Source organism: Bombina bombina, unplaced genomic scaffold, assembly GCF_027579735.1.
Source record: "Bombina bombina isolate aBomBom1 unplaced genomic scaffold, aBomBom1.pri scaffold_483, whole genome shotgun sequence".
NCBI lineage: Eukaryota > Metazoa > Chordata > Amphibia > Anura > Bombinatoridae > Bombina > Bombina bombina.
This window is the reverse complement of record NW_026512625.1, coordinates 321,701-344,373: the sequence shown is the minus strand read 5'-3', so window position 1 is coordinate 344,373 and position 22,673 is coordinate 321,701. Positions and strand designations below refer to the sequence as shown.

General features: G+C 40.0%; 1 protein-coding gene across 1 annotated transcript in view; it reads right to left on the bottom strand.

Moving 5' to 3' along the window:
- Nucleotides 1-22,673, bottom strand: part of MPC1 (mitochondrial pyruvate carrier 1) — a 67,018-nt gene that overhangs the window by 6,315 nt on the left and 38,030 nt on the right. The window contains exon 4 of the mRNA XM_053697064.1: nucleotides 9,643-9,775. Within this exon, the coding sequence (XP_053553039.1) occupies nucleotides 9,643-9,775 (133 nt within the window). The remainder of the gene's footprint in view (nucleotides 1-9,642; nucleotides 9,776-22,673) is intronic.

The window sequence follows — 22,673 nt, the reverse complement described above, 5'->3', positions numbered from 1 at the left end:
CACTTTGACTATATCACACCTAAAAGACTGTCCAAATGGAACCCTCAGCAACCAAATAATTGTGGAAAGTGTGGGGCGAGGGCTCCGGATGTCCCTCACTATTTTTTCAATTGTCCATTAATTAGGCAATTCTGGTTCCGAATACAGTTTTGGCTAGAGAGGGCGCTGGGAGCCACAGTCACACTTGATATTAAGCAGATTTGTCTCTTTGAGTGGGAGGGTCAACCAGGAAGACTTCACAAGTAACTAACTTTATTTATTCTCGTGGCTAGAAACTGCATATTGCGTCTCTGGACTATTAACAGTGTCCCGACCATTTCACAGTTCAAGCGGGGGGTGTACAGACTGTTATTTACTGAACAATTTGATGTAAAACTGGATGTTGAGCGCAGACAACAGTTTCTAAATAAATGGGAACCCTTCTTACTAAAACAAAACCTAGCAATACTAAAAAAAGTTCTAGGCCCCTTCGTTTAGACAGAATTACTACTAACAGCATCACTGAGAGGAAACTGGCTGAGACTATATGAGACTGAAGAAAGTGGGAGGGATAGAGAAGGGTGTGAGATACTCCTGACGCAGCTATTGGTATGAGGTGAGATGGTGAAGTGCTACTTTGGTCAAAGAGGGGAGGTAGAATGGTGTTGTATTTGCACACTGTTCCCCCCCCCCCCCCCTTTTTGTTGTTGAGGCAATAAGGATCTCAATGAGCAAGCCATAGACACCTACAAAGCAGATCCCATGTTACACATGGATAGTTATCGTTTATGTTTAGTTTATTAACAAAATAAAATGAAAGGGTGTCAAGAACACGTATAACTAACACTCCTAGAGATATCTGGGCATTGATTATTATTATGGCCAAAGTCATATGAATGAACGGATTCAACTCTAGCTAAAACTCGATTGTTAGTTAGCAAGCGCCTGATGATGTAAACATGCTCAATGACATAATATTCGAATCTGTTTCATGACATTGTATCGTTCTATGTATACTTAAGATGCAACTTCTTGACTACCCTTGTTAATAAAAAGAATTAAAAAAAAAAAAACCTCCAGTTCCATCTCGAAGAGTACTACTCTCCATAAGAGACTACTCCGAAATCTTCTAACACTTCTCTGCCAACTTCCTGTGACGAAAGGCAAAGAATGACTGGGGTTATGAGGAGGTGGGGGAGGTATTTGGGCCTTTGGCTGGGGTGTCTTTGCCTCCTCCTGGTGGCCATGTTCAGTGTTTCCCACAATAAAGGAATGCAGCTGTGGACTCTTCCCATATTAAGATGGAAAGGGACAGTATAGTTACAGTGCATGCAATTTTAAACAACTTTTTAATTTACTTTCATCACCACATTTGCTTTGCTCACTTTGTATTCTTTGTTGAAAGCTAAACCTAGGTAGGCTCTTATGTCAATTTCTAAACCCTTGTAGGCTGCTTCTTTTCCCAGTGCATTGTGACAGTTTCAAAGCTAGAGGGCGCTAGTTCATGTGTGCCATATAGATAACATGCTCATGCCTGTGGAGTTACTTATGAGAGGGCACTGATTGGCTAAAATGAAGTCTGTCAAAAGAACTGAAATAAGAGGGCTGTCTGCAGAGGCTTAGATACAAGTTAATCACAGAGGTAAAAAGTATATTAAATTTAACTGTTGGTTATGCAAAACAGGGGAATGAGTAATACAGGGATTATCCAATTTACTAAACAATAAAATTGTGGAGTAGACTGTGCCTATTAATTTTATAATCCATTATAACTCTACAAACAGTACTTGCTAAACTTCAGCACAAGTATATCATTGCAAGTATTTCTCTATCAGTCTTCTGTCTCACTAAAAAGCATGGTTTTGCCTCCCATGGGCAGACCCCTTGAAAGTTGTTTAATCTTACTTTTTGTGCTGTGCCAAATATGAACAAAAAAAGCTAATGCACATATTAACTAATCAACATGTTTGTCCATGTCCTGTCTGCCACAGAATGCACCCCAGTCTCTCTGGGGAGTGAATCCACTACATTTTTTGAGTTAAATTAAAAGAGAAAGGGAGAAACTAAAATATGAAAAATGTATTGTAATGTATTTTTCATCCCACAGAATCCAACATTTAATAAGGAACAAAATATTGGATTTACGTTCCCTTTATAGCAAAATAGAGTGTAAAGCTGTACAAAATTAAGCCAGGCAAACTAAAATCTTCCTCTGCTTTTGCTGTGACCTACTCATTAGTAATGTCTAAACATATCAAGATGAAAAGTGATTATATCTGTTTATATAGACCATAGGTACTATGGCTGCAAGATAGTGATGCTAAATTATACTTTTTAGACATTACACTTAAATGGTTAAAAAAAAAAAAAAAAAAAAAAAAAAAAAAGTTTTCTTGCGTTATATACAAGAAATTGTGCAATAATAAAAACATAATTTATGCTTACCTGATAAATTCCTTTCTTCTGTAGTGTGATCAGTCCACGGGTCATCATTACTTGTGGGATATTATCTGCTCCCCTACAGGAAGTGCAAGAGGATTCACCCAGCAGAGTTGCTATATAGCTCCTCCCCTCTACGTCACCTCCAGTCATTCGACCAAGGACCAACGAGAAAGGAGAAGCCAAGGGTGTAGTGGTGACTGGAGTATAATTTAAAAAATATTTACCTGCCTTAAAAAACAGGGCGGGCCGTGGACTGATCACACTACAGAAGAAAGGAATTTATCAGGTAAGCATAAATTATGTTTTCTTCTGTTAAGTGTGATCAGTCCACGGGTCATCATTACTTGTGGGATACCAATACCAAAGCAAAAGTACACGGATGACGGGAGGGATAGGCAGGCTCTTTATACAGAAGGAACCACTGCCTGAAGAACCTTTCTCCCAAAAATAGCCTCCGAGGAAGCAAAAGTGTCAAACTTGTAAAATTTGGAAAAAGTATGAAGCGAAGACCAAGTTGCAGCCTTGCAAATCTGTTCAACAGAGGCCTCATTCTTAAAGGCCCAAGTGGAAGCCACAGCTCTAGTGGAATGAGCTGTAATTCTTTCAGGAGGCTGCTGTCCAGCAGTCTCATAAGCTAAAAGAATTATGCTACGAAGCCAAAAAGAGAGAGAGGTAGCAGAAGCTTTTTGACCTCTCCTCTGACCAGAGTAAACGACAAACAGGGAAGACGTTTGTCGAAAATCTTTAGTTGCCTGTAAATAAAATTTAAGGGCACGAACTACATCCAGATTGTGCAAAAGACGTTCCTTCCTCGAAGAAGGATTTGGGCGCAAGGATGGAACAACAATCTCCTGATTGATATTCCTGTTAGTGACTACCTTAGGTAAGAACCCAGGTTTAGTACGCAGAACTACCTTATCCGAGTGAAAAATCAAATAAGGAGAATCACAATGTAAGGCTGATAACTCAGAGACTCTTCGAGCCGAGGAAATAGCCATTAAAAATAGAACTTTCCAAGATAACAACTTTATAACAATGGAATGAAGGGGTTCAAACGGAACACCCTGTAAAACGTTAAGAACAAGGTTTAAACTCCATGGTGGAGCCACAGCTTTAAACACAGGTTTAATCCTGGCCAAAGCCTGACAAAAAGCCTGAACGTCTGGAACTTCTGACAGACGCTTGTGTAACAGAATGGACAGAGCTGAGATCTGTCCCTTTAAGGAACTAGCGGATAACCCCTTTTCTAAACCTTCTTGTAGAAAAGACAATATCCTAGGAATCCTAACCTTACTCCAAGAGTAACCTTTGGATTCGCACCAATATAGGTATTTACGCCATATTTTATGGTAAATCTTTCTGGTAACAGGCTTCCTAGCCTGTATTAAGGTATCAATAACTGACTCAGAAAAACTACGCTTTGATAAGATCAAGCGTTCAATTTCCAAGCAGTCAGCTTCAGAGAAGTTAGATTTTGATGTTTGAAAGGACCCTGAATCAGAAGGTCCTGTTTCAGAGGTAACGACCAAGGTGGACAGAATGACATGTCCACCAGATCTGTATACCAAGTCCTGCGTGGCCATGCAGGCGCTATTAGAATCACTGATGCTTTCTCCTGTTTGATTCTGGCAATCAATCGAGGGAGCATCGGGAAAGGTGGAAACACATAAGCCATCCTGAAGGTCCATGGTGCTGTCAAGGCATCTATCAGGACCGCTCCCGGATCCCTGGATCTGGACCCGTAGCGCGGAAGCTTGGCGTTCTGTCGAGACGCCATGAGATCTATCTCTGGTTTGCCCCAACGTCGAAGTATTTGGGCAAAGACCTCTGGATGAAGTTCCCACTCCCCCGGATGAAAAGTCTGACGACTTAAGAAATCCGCCTCCCAGTTCTCCACTCCCGGGATGTGGATTGCAGACAGGTAGCAAGAGTGAGACTCTGCCCAGCGAATTATCTTCGATACTTCCATCATTGCTAGGGAGCTTCTTGTCCCTCCCTGATGGTTGATATAAGCTACAGTCGTGATGTTGTCCGACTGGAACCTGATGAACCCCCGAGTTGTTAACTGGGGTCAAGCCAGAAGAGCATTGAGGACTGCTCTCAATTCCAGAATGTTTATTGGAAGAAGACTCTCCTCCTGATTCCATAGTCCCTGAGCCTTCAGAGAATTCCAGACAGCGCCCCAACCTAGTAGGCTGGCGTCTGTTGTTACAATTGACCAGTCTGGCCTGCTGAATGGCATTCCCCTGGACAGATGTGGCCGATAAAGCCACCATAGAAGAGAATTTCTGGTCTCTTGATTCAGATTTAGAGTGGGGGACAAATCTGAGTAATCCCCATTCCACTGACTTAGCATGCACAGTTGCAGTGGTCTGAGATGTAGGCGTGCAAAAGGAACTATGTCCATTGCTGCTACCATTAGTCCGATTACCTCCATGCATTGAGCTACTGACGGGTGTTGAATAGAATGAAGGACACGGCATGCACTTTGAAGTTTTGTTAACCTGTCCTCTGTCAGGTAAATCTTCATTTCTACAGAATCTATCAGAGTCCCCAGGAAGGGAACTCTTGTGAGTGGAAAGAGAGAACTTTTCTTTTCGTTCACTTTCCATCCATGCGACCTTAGAAATGCCAGTACTATCTCTGTATGAGATTTGGCAGTTTGAAGGCTTGAAGCTTGTATCAGTATGTCGTCTAAGTACGGAGCTACTGAAATTCCTCGCGGTCTTAGTACCGCCAGAAGAGTGCCCAGAACCTTTGTGAAGATTCTTGGAGCCGTAGCCAGTCCGAATGGAAGAGCTACAAACTGGTAATGCCTGTCTAAAAAGGCAAACCTTAGATACCGGTAATGGCTTTTGTGAATCGGTATGTGAAGGTAAGCATCCTTTAAATCCACTGTGGTCATGTACTGACCCTCTTGGATCATGAGCAAAAATGTTCGAATAGTTTCCATCTTGAACGATGGAACTCTTAGGAATTTGTTTAGGATCTTTAAATTCAAGATTGGCCTGAAGGTTCCCTCTTTTTTGGGAACTACAAACAGATTTGAGTAAAACCCTTGTCCTTGTTCCAACCGCGGAACTGGATGGATCACTCCCATTAATAAAAGATCTTGTACGCAGCGTAGAAACGCTTCCTTCTTTGTTAGGTTTGTTGACAACCTTGACAGATGAAATCTCCCTCTTGGGGGAGAGGATTTGAAGTCCAGAAGGTATCCCTGAGATATGATCTCTAACGCCCAGGGATCCTGAACATCTCTTGCCCAAGCCTGGGCGAAGAGGGAAAGTCTGCCCCCCACTAGATCCGGTCCCGGATCGGGGGCCCTCAATTCATGCTGTCTTAGGGGCAGCAGCAGGTTTTCTGGCCTGTTTGCCCCTGTTCCAGGACTGGTTAGGTTTCCAGCCTTGTCTGTAGCGAGCAACAGCTCCTTCCTGTTTTGGTGCAGAGGAAGTTGATGCTGCTCCTGCTTTGAAATTACGAAAGGAACGAAAATTGGACTGTCTAGCCTTGGCTTTGGCCTTGTCCTGAGGCAGGGCATGACCTTTACCTCCTGTAATGTCAGCAATAATCTCTTTCAAGCCGGGCCCGAATAAGGTCTGCCCTTTGAAAGGAATATTAAGCAATTTAGATTTAGACGTAACATCAGCTGACCAGGATTTCAGCCACAGAGCTCTGCGTGCCTGAATGGCGAATCCTGAATTTTTAGCCGCAAGTTTAGTTAAATGTACTACGGCATCTGAAATAAATGAATTAGCTAACTTAAGAAATTTAAGTTTGTGTGTGATGTCATCTAGTGTGGATGATTGAAGTGTCTCTTCCAGAGACTCAAACCAAAATGCCGCTGCAGCCGTGACAGGCGCAATACATGCAAGAGGTTGCAATATAAACCCTTGTTGAACAAACATTTTCTTAAGGTAACCCTCTAATTTTTTATCCATTGGATCTGAAAAAGCACAGCTATCCTCCACTGGGATAGTGGTACGCTTAGCTAAAGTAGAAACTGCTCCCTCCACCTTAGGGACCATTTGCCATAAGTCCCGTGTGGCGGCGTCTATTGGAAACATCTTTCTGAATATAGGAGGGGGTGAGAAAGGCACACCGGGTCTATCCCACTCCTTAGTAACAATGTCAGTAAGTCTCTTAGGTATAGGAAAAACGTCAGTACTCGTCGGTACCGCAAAATATTTATCCAACCTACACATTTTCTCTGGGATTGCAACTGTGTTACAATCATTCAGAGCCGCTAATACCTCCCCTAGTAACACACGGAGGTTCTCAAGCTTAAATTTAAAATATCTGAGTCCAGTTTATTTGGATCAGAACCGTCACCCACAGAATGAAGCTCTCCGTCTTCACGTTCTGCAAACTGTGACGCAGTATCAGACATGGCCCTTGCATTAACAGCGCACTCTGTTCTCACCCCAGAGTGATCACGTTTACCTCTTAGTTCTGGTAGTTTAGCCAAAACTTCAGTCATAACAGTAGCCATATCTTGTAATGTGATTTGTAATGGCCGCCCAGATGTACTCGGCGCTACAATATCACGCACCTCCTGAGCGGGAGATGCAGGTACTGACACGTGAGGCGAGTTAGTCGGCATAACTCTCCCCTCGTTGTTTGGTGAAATATGTTCAATTTGTACAGATTGACTGTTTTTTAAAGTAGCATCAATACATTTAGTACATAAATTTCTATTGGGCTCCACTTTGGCATTAACACATATAGCACAGAGATATTCCTCTGAATCAGACATGTTTAACACACTAGCAAATAAACAGCAACTTGAAAATACTTTTCAAAGTAATTTACAAATAATATGAAAACGAACTGTGCCTTTAAGAAGCACAGAAAAAAATTATAACAGTTAAAATAATTAAGTTATAGCATCAATCTTTGTCAGAATATACAGTTTTAGCAAAGGATTGTTCCCCTCAGCAATTAAACAACACAACTTTAGCAAAGGTTTAATCCCATTAGCAAAGATAACAATTTCTGAAAGCAGGAAACAAATTACAGAATAAACGTTTTTATCTCAGTCAAACTATAATTCTCACAGCTCTGCTGACTGAAATATTTGATGCATAGTAAAAGCGCCCCTCCCCCACACACACAGCAGTGAGGGAGAACAGAAACTGACAGAAAAAACAGATTTAAGCAACTGCCAAGTGGAAAAATAGTGCCCAAACATTTATTCACTCAGTACCTCAGTAAATGAAAACGATTTTACATTCCAGCAAAAACATTAAACATAATCTCTAGTTATTAAACAGCTTTATGTCTTTCTTACAGTGTAATTCTAGAGTACCATTCTCCCAGAATACTGAAGTGTAAAGTATACATACATGACATTATATCGGTATGGCAGGATTTTCTCATCAATTCCATTGTCAGAAAATAAAAACTGCTACATACCTCTATGCAGATTCATCTGCCCGCTGTCCCCTGATCTGAAGTTTACCTCACTCCTCAGATGGCCGAGAACAGCAATATGATCTTAACTACTCCGGCTAAAATCATAGCAAAACTCTGGTAGATTCTTCCTCAAACTCTGCCAGAGAGGTAATAACACACTCCGGTGTTATTATAAAATAACAAACTTTTGATTGAAGATATAAAACTAAGTATAATCACCATAGTCCTCTCACACGACCTATCTAGTTGCTGGGTGCAAGAGAATGACTGGGGGTGACGTAGAGGGGAGGAGCTATATAGCAACTCTGCTGGGTGAATCCTCTTGCACTTCCTGTAGGGGAGCAGATAATATCCCACAAGTAATGATGACCCGTGGACTGATCACACTTAACAGAAGAAATCTTCTATATTTTTAAGCCCTGTTAAAACAGTGGGGCTTGTGCTATTAATACCAAATAAACCTTAAGGACCAGCAATGTAAAGGGTACTTTGTGGTCATTAAGGGGTTAAAACAGCATTGATATTATCAAGCCATATGCTAAACTGGCTACCCGGTAAGGTAACCTTCAGGTGTACTCATGGTTCCTATACCCTGCATCACTCAGGACATATTTAGGGGAAGATTTATGAAGCTGAACTCACAGCTTTTGAGGCTTGTATTTACAGCCTCAAAACTAGATACCGCTGCTTTTGCCTATCCGCCACCACAGAGGCGGCAAGGTTAATTACCCTGACACAAAACTTGTTTGGGGTGATTGACATGCCCTGCTCTCACGCAAATTACTTAAAGGGATACAAATCCAATTTTTTTTCTTTCATGATTCAGATAGCGCATGCAATTTTAAGCAGCTTTCTAATTTACTTCTATTAGCAATTGGAATCTTTATTAAAAAAAGCAAAAATGTAAGCTTAGAAGCCAGCCCATTTTTGGTTCAGCAGCCTGAGTGGTGCTTGCTGATTGGTGGCTACATTTAGACACCAATCAACAAGTGCAACCCAGGAGCTGAAACAAAAATGGGCCGGCTTCTAATCTTACATTTCTGCTTTTCAAATAAAGACACAAAGAGAGAAGAAAAATAATTGATAATAGGAGTAAATTAGAAAGTTGAGTAAAATGACATGCTCTATCTGAATCATGAAAGGGGAAAAAAAAATTAGGTTTAGTGTCCCTTTAAGTGAGAGCAGGCAGTGGCATTGGAAAGAGACCTCTTGAGCAAAGTTAAATTCCGCCACGTAATGCTGCACTGCAAGTAGCTATTGTGGACGGACAGGTTTACTTCTTGAAAACTTGTCTGCCTGCAATCTTAATTTCCCCCTTAAAGGGACATTAAACCCAAAAAATGTCTTTCATGATTCCGATAAGAGCATACAATTTAAAAAAAAATCCTAATTTACTTCTATTACCTAATTTGCTTCATTCTCTTGATATTCTTTGCTGAAAAGCAAATATAGATAGGCTTAGTAGCTGCTGATTGGTCACTGCACAGATGCCTCGTGTGATTGGCTCACCAATGTCTATTTATATTTATTCAACAAAGGATATCTAAAGAATGGAGCAAATTAGATAATATAAGTAAATGTGAATGTTGTTTAAAATTGTATTCTCTATCTGAATGATAAAAAAAAAATGTTTGGGTTTAATGTCCCTTTAATACAGAGTACCCCCCCATTAAATTGTTCTAGTATAGTCACAATTAAATTAGCTTATATGACCTCCAATTGACAGCTTTCTTTACTTTTTGCCATTTATTTAAAAAAAAAAAAAAAAATGTATTATGTATGAGACAAACTTTCAAATAAAAGACTTACTTGTACTTAATCAGTCGGGATCCCTGGATAAGTTGTGCTCCTTCATTGGTAAAATGACATGCAAACAAGAGCCAATTTCTGGGTTGCACTTTGTATGCAAATCTCATAAAAAGGAGTGAATAGCAGGTAAGTGCTGCAAGAAAAAAAATAAAAATATATATATATATATAGAATACAGTTAAATAATCTCATACAAAATGGTTTACTTTAAAAGGCTCAGTAAATGTTTAGGCATAATGAGATAACTTTGCAATATATAAAAACTAGTTTTGGTAATTCTCAGAACTTGTAATGCAACCTGCTGACATCTCAGGACTTGCCTTGCTACATATTCTCCCCCCCCCCCCATCCATTAGGTTTAACTGACAAGAACTGCATACAAAGAACTTTATTACCAGGACTTACTGCAGACTCAAGCCCAGATTGGCTCATCTAAATAATGGAAATGAAGGGTGATGTTTGATTAGTGAAAAACCGTTGCAGCAACAAGAGGTTCATTTGTGTTAAATAAAAGGTTTAGATGAGGCTGATATGTTATTCTGTAATGAGACCACCAAAATGTCTTATAATTTGTCTCTTTAAATCAGCAAAAGCTGCAGTGGTCCAACAAGTAAAGAGTGAAATAGATCATTCTAAAATCTGCACATTCTAAAAATTAAACCCACGCAAATATCAAAACATGATCGTATCTAGCAATAGCAGCTATACAAAAAAAAAAAAATATATAGTTTTGTAAAGAGGTCAGGACCCCCAAACAAAATGATAATATAAATGGAGTTTGTACCCTTTTGATAGAAAACTAAGATGTGTAAATCATTAAATGAATCAGGTTTATTTTTGTATTTGGAATTCGGGAAAAGATCACATTTCGCTACACTATTTGCAAAGTAAATAAATAAATTACAAGACAATGTTTTTTAGACTCTTTGTATAAAGTTGAAAGGAACCGAAACATTTTTCAATTGTACCAAAAAAGAAGACATTTAAAAAAAATGTAAAACATAATAGCCAGACGATAAAATAATCTAGAAGTTGTCCTCATGACCTAATAAGCCTTTAGGAATAAGTTGTGCTCAAATTGTCTTTTTTATATGCATGAACAAAGGCTCAACTATCCCTCTCACTTGCTAGGGATCACTCCAGTCATTCTGTCAAGGGAACAAGGAAAAGTGGGAGAAACAGGGTATAAAAAGGTGCCAGAAGAAAAAAAAATAAAAAGCAAGCCGCCCATCAAAAAAAAAGAAAAAAAAAATTACGGGCAGGGTCGTGGACTCTCCCTGCCAGGAAGGAAAGGAATTTATCTGGTAAGCATAAATGATGTTTTCCTTCCATAAGGCAGGGAGAGTCCACAACTTCATTCCTTACTGTTGGGAAAACTATACCCAAGCTCCAGGACACTGAATGAATGAATGAATGAATAACGGGAGGAAACCGCAAAAAAAAAAAAAAAAAAAAAAGGAAGAAGAAGGGCACCACAGTCTGCAAAACTTTTCTCCTGAAAAGCTGTAAAATGTAGAAAAAGTGTAAGGAAGACCAGCCTTACAAATCTGATCCATTGATAATTCGTTCTTAAAAGCCCAAGAGGAAGCCACTGCTCTAGTGGAATGAGCCGTTAAACCTCTCAGGAGGCTGTTGTCCCGCTGTCTCATAAGCCAAGCGGATGACACTCCTCAACCAGAAAAATAGGAAGTCGTAGTGGCCTTCTGCCCCTTAATCTTCCTCTTTGTTTGTCATCTATACGGGGAAGCGTGTCTGAATTCCTTAGTAGCCTGAAGATAGAACTTCAAGGCACAAACCACATCTAGATTGTGATGCCAACGTTCCTTCACTGGAGGAGGATTAGGACACAAGGAAGGAACAGCAATTTCTTGATTAATGTGACGATTCAACACAACCTTAAGGAGGAACCCTAGTTGAGTGCATAAAACCGCCTTTTCAGCATGAAAAAACAGATAAGGGGGATCACATTGCAAAGCAGAAATCTAAGAAACGCTACGTGCAGAGGCAATAGCCAACAAAAAAAAGAACCTTCCAAGATAACAATTTAATGTCAACAGTATGTATAGGCTCAAACGGAGCCTGCTGCAAAACACTAAGAACAAGATTGAGGCTCCAAGGCAGAGCCCCAGATCTAAAAAAAAAGGGTCTGATCCTAGCCAGAGCCTTAACAAAGGACTGCCCATCCGGAAGCTCAGCCAATCTTTTGTGCAGTAACACCGACAGGGCCGATATCTGTCCCTTCAGGGAACTAGCAGATAGGCCATTCTCCAAGTCCATCCTGGGTGAAAGGATTGTCTGCTGAGGAAGTCGGCTTCCCAGTTGTCCACACCCAGAATGTGGATCGCTGACAGCGTACATCTGTGAGTCTCCGCCCACTCTAGTACCTGAAATACTTCTCTCATCGCAAGGGGACTTCTCGTTCCCCCCTGATGGTTGATGTAGGCAACCAAGGTTATATTGTCTGATTGGAATCTGATAAACAGGGACGAACCCAGAAAGGGCCAAGCCTTCAAGGCATTGAAGATTGCCCGGAGTTCCAAAATATTGATCTGAAGGGAAGAGTACTGAATCCACAGACCTAGTGCCTTCTTGGCACCCAAACTGCTTCCAAGCCGGAAAGTCTTGCGTCCGTAGTCACAATCTCCCAGGAAGGTCTCAAAAAGCACGTGCCTTGGGACAGATGATCTAGACAGAGCCACCAGGAGAGCGAGTCTCGACAGGCTGTCCAGGACAATCTGTTGAGACAGATCTAAATGGTCGCCGTTCCATTGGCTCAGCATGCATAGTTGTAAGGGTCTAAGATGGAATCTGGCAAAAGGAATGATGCCCATGCAGGACACATGAGTTCAATTACCTCCATACACTGAGTCACTGAGGGTCTCAAGGAGGCCTGGAGGACAAGACATGCAGAAGATAGCTTGCAACGTCTCTGATCTGTGAGAAATATTCTCATGGATATGGAGTCTATTATAGTTCCCAGGAAATTCACCCTTGTACTTGGAGTAAGAGAACTCTTTTCCAAGTTTATCTTCCCTCCATGTGATCGAAGAAGACTGAGAAGGGACTCCAAATGTTCTTCTGCTAGACGAAAAGATGGCGACTGTACCAAGATATCGTCCAGGTAAGGTGCTACTGCAATACCTCGTGTTCTGGTGACGGCTAGAAGAGCCCCGAGAACCTTTGTAAATATCCTTGGAGCAGTAGCTAGGCCAAATGGAAGAGCTATGAACTGTAAGTGCTGGTCCAGAGAAGCAAACCTCAGGAACTGAAAATGTTCCCAATGTATAGGAACATGAAGGTATGCATCCTTCAGGTCTATGGTGGTCATAAACTGTCCTTCCTGAACCAGAGGAAGGATTGACCATATTGTCTCTATCTTGAAAGAGGGAGCGCTCAGAAACTTGTTTAAGCACTTTAGGTCCAGAATTGGATGAAAGTTTCCTTCCTTCTTTGGAACCACGAAAAGATTTGAATAAAACCCCAAACCTCTTTCTGCTGTAGGTACTGGGACAATTACTCCTAGAGAGGAGAGATCCCGTACGCAACCTAAGAAGGCAGCCCTCTTTTCTGGTCTTGTCGAAAGAAAGACTTGAATCCTATCCTGTATCCTTGAGATAGGATCTCCAGGACCCAGTACATCCTGGAAGCAAGCGTCTGAAAAAAAGAGACAGTCGGTCCCCTACTCGATCAGATCCCTGATTGGGGGATACTCCTTCATGCCGATTTGTTCTCGGCTGGCTTCTTAGTCTGTTTGAACTTATTCCAAAAGTGAGCTGGCTTCCAAGTACTCTTGGTGGTAAAGAATAAGGGTTGGCGCTAACTGTAATCCTAAAAGCCTAGTTATGAAAACTACTCCTCCTTAGTAGTTTGATTAAAGTTAAATACAGAAAACTGGAAATGAATAACTGGCGCTAAATGAATAGCTAGGATTACACTACCTACGGTGGAAATAGATTCAATACCTATATATTGGACGTCAGTGGTGAATAAAAACTCGTATGGCAAAAATCACATATATGTGAATTACCTATAAATAACAAGTGCACTTGCTACTTGGTGTCAAACCTTAAAAAGCAAATAATAAAACTCTGTGGTCTAATCCGTACTATAGTGTGTGCTAGAATCTAACAATAGCCTTAACTAGTATTAAAATGCAGGAAAAGGATACAGTGTGTAAAGGATACAGTGTGTAAAAATATATATCAAAATACAATGTGTAAAAAAATATATCAAAATACAAATGCGGTGTATAGCGGTCTGCTAAGTGAAACAAAAATCTGTTGCAGTATATAGGATCCGGTATATGCAAATAAATCTCTCTTACTATAGTTTAAAAATCATAAATATATTTAATATTAGACATTAAACATTCGTATAAAAAAATGGCTGACTGATATATAAAACTCACACTAGGGACGTCTCCCTTGAGTGTATTAGGCAAGAAACAAGTATTGGCTCCAAATAGAATTAATATATCAACAGATGTCTGATACAACAAAGTTCCTGTATGATGGGAAAGTCACAGTTTTATAACTAGTAAGGTACCTTACTGAACTCGGAGTTACGGGAGCTGACAGCTCGACCATATATTGATTCCTAGTGCTTACTTCGGCATCTGTGTCTTACGGGGTATTTCGCGGCTAAACAACAAACCGCCCGCTTCCGTGATGATTGGCGGTTTGGGCCACACACCCTTTCTTTGATAGGCCGGATGGATCCTCTTACTGAGTATGTGTGACGGTATCTCTGATGATAGGTGTAACCGTCCGGTCAATGTTACAACGTCCCAAGGTGCCTGTGACCCTTAGATTTGGTGGAAGTGTTCCTTAAAAACTGCACTTCATGTAGTATGAGCAGCAAAATAGGACCACTAATATTGGCGCTGATCAGATCCCTGGTCCTCAAGTGGCAGTTAGCTTTGTTCGTCCACAAGAGGGGGCTGGATCGCAGCTATTAGTGTTGTATAAGTCTCTTAGTGTCCAATAGTAAAAACAAAACACTGGAGTAAATTTCTACGCGTTTCACCCCAGGAGGGCTTTATCAAGATACTCCAGGTATATTACACACACCTTTTAAAGGTGTTCCTTAGATCTCATTGGCCAGTAAATAACCAATCTTATTGGAGCCAATAAACACCACCTCTTTTTTCTTAAAGGTGGAAATTCCTAAATCTGTACACTCACATATGTTAATGTATATAAAAAGAAAAAGAACACTAATATATTTGACTAATTGTCAGCGTTTTTTTAAAAACTTGATAAGAATGAAAAGTTAACCTAATCTATTATTAATAAAGAACATATAAGAGAAAATATAGGAGTAAGGTGTCACCAATACCTTATTAGTTATTCATAAATTAACTTAGTGTTATAATGCCAACTTTAATATCAAATATACTGCTGACTCTGATACTTTCTTAATTGAATATGGATCTTAGTAGTTATAAGTAGAACCTAAATCTAAATCTAGACATTTACATATGCTGTTTTGTATAAATACAAAACAGATTTATACAAAACAGCATATGTAAATGTCTAGATTTAGATTTAGGTTCTACTTATAACTACTAAGATCCATATTCAATTAAGAAAGTATCAGAGTCAGCAGTATATTTGATATTAAAGTTGGCATTATAACACTAAGTTAATTTATGAATAACTAATAAGGTATTGGTGACACCTTACTCCTATATTTTCTCTTATATGTTCTTTATTAATAATAGATTAGGTTAACTTTTCATTCTTATCAAGTTTTTAAAAAAACGCTGACAATTAGTCAAATATATTAGTGTTCTTTTTCTTTTTATATACATTAACATATGTGAGTGTACAGATTTAGGAATTTCCACCTTTAAGAAAAAAGAGGTGGTGTTTATTGGCTCCAATAAGATTGGTTATTTACTGGCCAATGAGATCTAAGGAACACCTTTAAAAGGTGTGTGTAATATACCTGGAGTATCTTGATAAAGCCCTCCTGGGGTGAAACGCGTAGAAATTTACTCCAGTGTTTTGTTTTTACTATTGGACACTAAGAGACTTATACAACACTAATAGCTGCGATCCAGCCCCCTCTTGTGGACGAACAAAGCTAACTGCCACTTGAGGACCAGGGATCTGATCAGCGCCAATATTAGTGGTCCTATTTTGCTGCTCATACTACATGAAGTGCAGTTTTTAAGGAACACTTCCACCAAATCTAAGGGTCACAGGCACCTTGGGACGTTGTAACATTGACCGGACGGTTACACCTATCAGAGATACCGTCACACATACTCAGTAAGAGGATCCATCCGGCCTATCAAAGAAAGGGTGTGTGGCCCAAACCACCAATCATCACGGAAGCGGGCGGTTTGTTGTTTAGCCGCGAAATACCCCATAAGACACAGATGCCGAAGTAAGCACTAGGAATCAATATATGGTCGAGCTGTCAGCTCCCGTAACTCCGAGTTCAGTAAGGTACCTTACTAGTTATAAAACTGTGACTTTCCCATCATACAGGAACTTTGTTGTATCAGACATCTGTTGATATATTAATTCTATTTGGAGCCAATACTTGTTTCTTGCCTAATACACTCAAGGGAGACGTCCCTAGTGTGAGTTTTATATATCAGTCAGCCATTTTTTTATACGAATGTTTAATGTCTAATATTAAATATATTTATGATTTTTAAACTATAGTAAGAGAGATTTATTTGCATATACCGGATCCTATATACTGCAACAGATTTTTGTTTCACTTAGCAGACCGCTATACACCGCATTTGTATTTTGATGTATTTTGATATATTTTTTTACACATTGTATTTTGATATATATTTTTACACACTGTATCCTTTACACACTGTATCCTTTTCCTGCATTTTAATACTAGTTAAGGCTATTGTTAGATTCTAGTACACACTATAGTACGGATTAGACCACAGAGTTTTATTATTTGCTTTTTAAGGTTTGACACCAAGTAGCAAGTGCACTTGTTATTTATAGGTAATTCACATATATGTGATTTTTGCCATACGAGTTTTTATTCACCACTGACGTCCAATATATAGGTATTGAATCTATTTCCACCGTAGGTAGTGTAATCCTAGCTATTCATTTAGCGCCAGTTATTCATTTCCAGTTTTCTGTATTTCCAAGTACTCTTGGGCTGCTCTGACTTGGAAGAGGACGGCTGTCATTGCGACTTGTCAGCACGAAAGGAACACAAACGTAGACAGTTGCCGTCCCTTAGGCCTATTCTTCTTATATTGCAGTAGGAAGGCACATTCCCCTCAGGTAACTGTAGAGATAATGGAGTCCAGCCCTGGACTGAATAAAATCTTTCCCTTGAAGGAAAGAGAAAGGAGTCTGGATTTAGAAGTCATATCTGCAGACCAAGACTTCAACCAGAGAGCCCGGCGCGCTAGAACCACAAAGCCAGCAGCCTTTACATTTATGCATATTCGCGTCACAGATGAAGGAGTTAGCAATTATCAGTGCCTTAATTATCTCCTGAATATCCTCAAGAGGAGTCTGCACCTCAATGAGCTCCGACAGTGTCACACCAGTAGGTAGCTGCTCCAGCAACCGCGGCTACAGCTGCCGCCGGTTGAAATAAAAACCCTGTATGTTGAAACATCTTCCTCATAAGTTTCCATTTTTTTTATCCATAGGTTCTTTAAAAGAAGAACTATTCTCCAGAGGGATAGTAGTATGCTTAGCCAGCTTTGAGATAGCGCCATCCACCTTCGGGATGGAGCCCCACAAATCTAATTGAGAGTCAGGGACCAGGAATCATTGTTTAAAAGTAGATGATGGGGAAAGAAAGAAAAAAAAAACAAAAAAAAAACAGGGAGGTTCTTACTCTTTCCCATTCGTTACTATTAAATTTTGCCATCTTAACTGGCACAGGAAAAGTCAGAGGGACCTTCCCATCTTCGTAAACTCTGTCTAATTTAGGGATCTTAGGCTCCTCAATGAGTGTAGCGTCTGGAACCTCTAGAGTAGACATAACCTCCTTTAATAAAAAATGCAAATGCTCAATTTTAAATATAAAGGAGGGTTCCTCCGCTAAAGGAGGTTTAGTAATTAAAGTCTCCAACTCAAAAAGTTCACCCTCTGAAGCTACAGAGGTTAACTCATCCTCGGATAGCTGGGATATAGTAGCTAAATCCGACAAATATTTAGATGACTAGGTCAGGAGAACTATGTTTAACCTTTCTCTTGCGCTTGTTAGAGCAGGTAAGACACTCAGGGCCGCAGACACCGCCGATTGTAACTGCGCGGTAAACCCCGCTGGAAAAAGGTCCCCTCCAGAAGAAGGATTAGTTGAGCCGAGGGGAACTGCATGTGGAGCGGATAATGTAGAGAGGGTAGTAATGCCTCAGGACCGAGATTCCTGAGAAGTAGACGGCTCAGAAGAGCTAATAGCGCTATGAGTATTAGCAGCCTTGTCTCCCTTCTTAGGCTTTAGAACAGGGTTTAGGCAAATGGAACAAAAATTGAGTAGGCGGGCAAACCACAGCCTCCTCACAATATAAACAGGAATTCTTAATTAGTACAGAAGGAGTGGAACCTTCTACTGTAGTATCAGAGTCCTCCATAGCTTTATATATATCCACAGAAGGACAATCAAAAAGAAACACTTTTTTAAAAAAAAGGCACCTTAATACTCCCAATGGCTGGGGCACTGACCACCTCCAAGACCCAGACATCCAACAGTGAAAACGCTCTCCTCAGGAGCGATGTCTGCAGCAAGATCTTAGGAAATGAAAGAGACTGCACCCTGTTACGTAGTACGTAAGACAGGACTTCCCCTGCAATGCAAACGGGCGCCAAGCTATTATAAGCTGCGCAACACTTCAAAAACAAAAGTGAAACCTGTTTGTTCCAAGCCAAAAAACACAGCCTATGAGCCTTAAAAAACAAAACAAAAAAAAACACACACCACCTCACATTAAGCAGATGTAATTCCCCAGACTGTTCAAATATTCTCCCTGAAGGAGATATTAACCCTATCGAGTGTATAATCCATGATGTGGGACAGTCTTGCAGCAGCGCTTTTGACATGGACTTGAGCGTGTAGCAGCAAGCAGTGAAACTCGACACGGATTGCTCAGAAGCTGTTAGCGACAGTCTGGATGGGTTTGCATAAAAAATATTTCCCTGCATCTTCAGACTCTAACGTACATCAACACTCTCACTGAGAGGTTGACATGATTACTAAAAACTCCAGTCCTTTCTTGAAAGGAACATACCCATTACAGGACTATCCAAATCTTCTGACACTTCTCTGCCACCTCCAATAGTGACGAAAGGGAAAGAATGACTGGGGGATAGGGGAAGTGGGAGGGATATTTGAGCCTTTGGCTGGGGTGTCTTTCCCTTCTTCTGGTGGCCAGGTTTTGTATTTCCCAACAATAAGTAATGAAGTTGTGAACTCTCCCTGTCTTATGGAAGGAAAGTTTAATTTTTAATATTAAATTATTTAAAGTCACTATAGTCTCTGGTAAGTCAATTGGTCGACTGCTGGAAGATAACGCAGGATTATAGGTTTCAGTGTTGAGAGGACTAGTTCATCTTTTGTTTTTTAAAGATATTAATAACAAAACACCAACACAATAAACTATTACTTATTAACCCCTTCGTGCAAAAATCAATAAACCATGACCATAAATGAAATCACAAGATCGTCAATGCAATTGCATGATTTCAAGGATGGGATTGGATCATGGTGGCCTGCCTTTCGTCAAAGGGGAAACCTGCAGGACATACAATGCTGTCCTAACATTGTGAAGGGGTTAAAAAAGGTGGCATTAGATTCAAAACATTTCTATCATGCATATAAACACATAATATATTTTATACACAGAAAAAGGTAATATGTTTAAATGACTAGTAAATACAGTAGAACAGCATCATTAAAAATTGTATAATAAAAAGACAATGCAATAGCATTTACTCTGAATTTTAAATAAGCACATTTTTTTCCAGAGAAAGTTTGCAACTTAAATTTAAATTTGCTGGCCCCTTGTATCATGTGACAACCATCAGCCAATCAGACACATATGTATACACTTAACTCATGCTTAGTAGGAGCTAGTGCCTCAGAAAGTGTGCATATAAAAAAGACTGCACAATTTAATAATGGAATTAAATTGGAAAGTTTTTTAAACGGCATGTCAAAAAAACAACATGCTTTGATTCATTAGACTATCAAACCTAGACCTGCAAAGGGGTTAAAACACACAGTGGAAATACTGCTTGGGAGTAGCAGAGCACTGCTGGTCCTGAGAGGAAAAAGCCAATCGATCCAAATAGCATCGCTAGTCGCAGAACTAGCAATGCTAAATTAATCCGCTGCATTTTTCGCTTGGGACCAGCGGTGCTGTTGCGAATCCAGTGTCTATGGTCAATAGCTTTAAAATTAAAAAATATTAGAGCATGTCATTTTTTGCTAGAATGGTCTGTATACCTTTTTATATTTTAATGGATTTTACTTCCTAACTTTTTACCCTTAACCCCTTGAGTACCAACGACGGCTCTGAGCAGTCGCAGAGTTTCCCACTCTGGTGCTAAAGACGGCTCAGAGCCATCGCTAGCACTCTGCCACCTTGAGGGAGATCTGGGGGCTCCCACCCACTCCGGCGATCGTGCCTGCATAGTGACAAGCATCGCTGGGGCTTCATGTTATGCGCGCAATTTTATTTAAAATGAACAATGTTAAGTATAGGAGCAGGGGGCATGCTACTTAGAAGCCTGTATCTGAGGCATCTAAGCAGCTAAAGACCCCAAAGACCCATCGTTGGAAAGGTAATCGCCTAACCTTTCCAACAGTGTAAGTATTGGGGCTCTGGGGAAAAAAAAAAAAAAAAAAAAAACCCACCTTAAAACAGCTTAGCACCCAGGTGGGAAAGTGCTTAGCACTCAAAGGGTTTAAGAACATTCAATACATGAACATGTTTAAAAATGTTTACATTTGAACATCATATTTTAAAGGAATATAAGTCCTCAAAAATGAAGTGGAACACACTAAATGCACAACAAATACGTGTTTTAAAAAAATAAAAATAAATCTAAAAAATGTCCTCATCTAAAAGCCAATAAATAAATATAAAAATGTAAGTGTTTTTCCTGTTCTGATTGATCCACTTTCAAGGTGGATAATTTAAAAAAAAAAAAAAAATATATAAAATTATAAATAGTAATAGCCAAACAGTACAAAAATCAAAATATATACACAAAGCATAGATACTACAATGGGACTATTTCATCTTGTATCTACAGTATCAAATTACTCTTGTTTGTGTCATGAAATAACCTCAGGTGTGGTATAGCAGGAACTACTTTGAGGCCCCAGCTCCTACTGAACATGTGCAAGAATTCACAGTATATATGAAAAGGCATTTTGCGATTGGCTAATGGCTGTCACATGATGCAGGGGGAAGGAAAATTGAACTAACTTTGAAACTTGTCCAAAAAAAACCGCAAAAAACTACTCATTTGAAATTCAGACTTTTGAATTGTCTTTTTATGATGTATTTGTTGACTATGTAACTCTACTGTATTAAAAACAGAATTTATGTTTACCTGATAAATTACTTTCTCCAACGGTGTGTCCGGTCCACGGCGTCATCCTTACTTGTGGGATATTCTCTTCCCCAACAGGAAATGGCAAAGAGCCCAGCAAAGCTGGTCACATGATCCCTCCTAGGCTCCGCCTACCCCAGTCATTCGACCGACGTTAAGGAGGAATATTTGCATAGGAGAAACCATATGTTACCGTGGTGGCTGTAGTTAAAGAAAATAAATTATCAGACCTGATTAAAAAAACCAGGGCGGGCCGTGGACCGGACACACCGTTGGAGAAAGTAATTTATCAGGTAAACATAAATTCTGTTTTCTCCAACATAGGTGTGTCCGGTCCACGGCGTCATCCTTACTTGTGGGAACCAATACCAAAGCTTTAGGACACGGATGAAGGGAGGGAGCAAATCAGGTCACCTAAATGGAAGGCACCACGGCTTGCAAAACCTTTCTCCCAAAAATAGCCTCAGAAGAAGCAAAAGTATCAAACTTGTAAAATTTGGTAAAAGAGTGCAGTGAAGACCAAGTCGCTGCCCTACATATCTGATCAACAGAAGCCTCGTTCTTGAAGGCCCATGTGGAAGCCACAGCCCTAGTGGAAGGAGCTGTGATCCTTTCAGGAGGCTGCCGTCCGGCAGTCTCGTAAGCCAATCTGATGATGCTTTTAATCCAAAAAGAGAGAGAGGTAGAAGTTGCTTTTTGACCTCTCCTTTTACCTGAATAAACAACAAACAAGGAAGATGTTTGTCTAAAATCCTTTGTAGCATCTAAATAGAATTTTAGAGCGCGAACAACATCCAAATTGTGCAACAAACGTTCCTTCTTTGAAACTGGTTTTGGACACAGAGAAGGTACGATAATCTCCTGGTTAATGTTTTTGTTAGAAACAACTTTTGGAAGAAAACCAGGTTTAGTACGTAAAACCACCTTATCTGCATGGAACACCAGATAAGGAGGAGAACACTGCAGAGCAGATAATTCTGAGACTCTTCTAGCAGAAGAAATCGCAACTAAAAACAAAACTTTCCAAGATAATAACTTAATATCAACGGAATGTAAGGGTTCAAACGGAACCCCCTGAAGAACTGAAAGAACTAAATTGAGACTCCAAGGAGGAGTCAAAGGTTTGTAAACAGGCTTGATTCTAACCAGAGCCTGAACAAAGGCTTGAACATCTGGCACAGCTGCCAGCTTTTTGTGAAGTAATACCGACAAGGCAGAAATCTGTCCCTTCAGGGAACTTGCAGATAATCCTTTTTCCAATCCTTCTTGAAGGAAGGATAGAATCCTAGGAATCTTAACCTTGTCCCAAGGGAATCCTTTAGATTCACACCAACAGATATATTTTTTCCAAATTTTGTGGTAAATCTTTCTAGTCACAGGCTTTCTGGCCTGAACAAGAGTATCGATAACAGAATCTGAGAATCCTCGCTTCGATAAAATCAAGCGTTCAATCTCCAAGCAGTC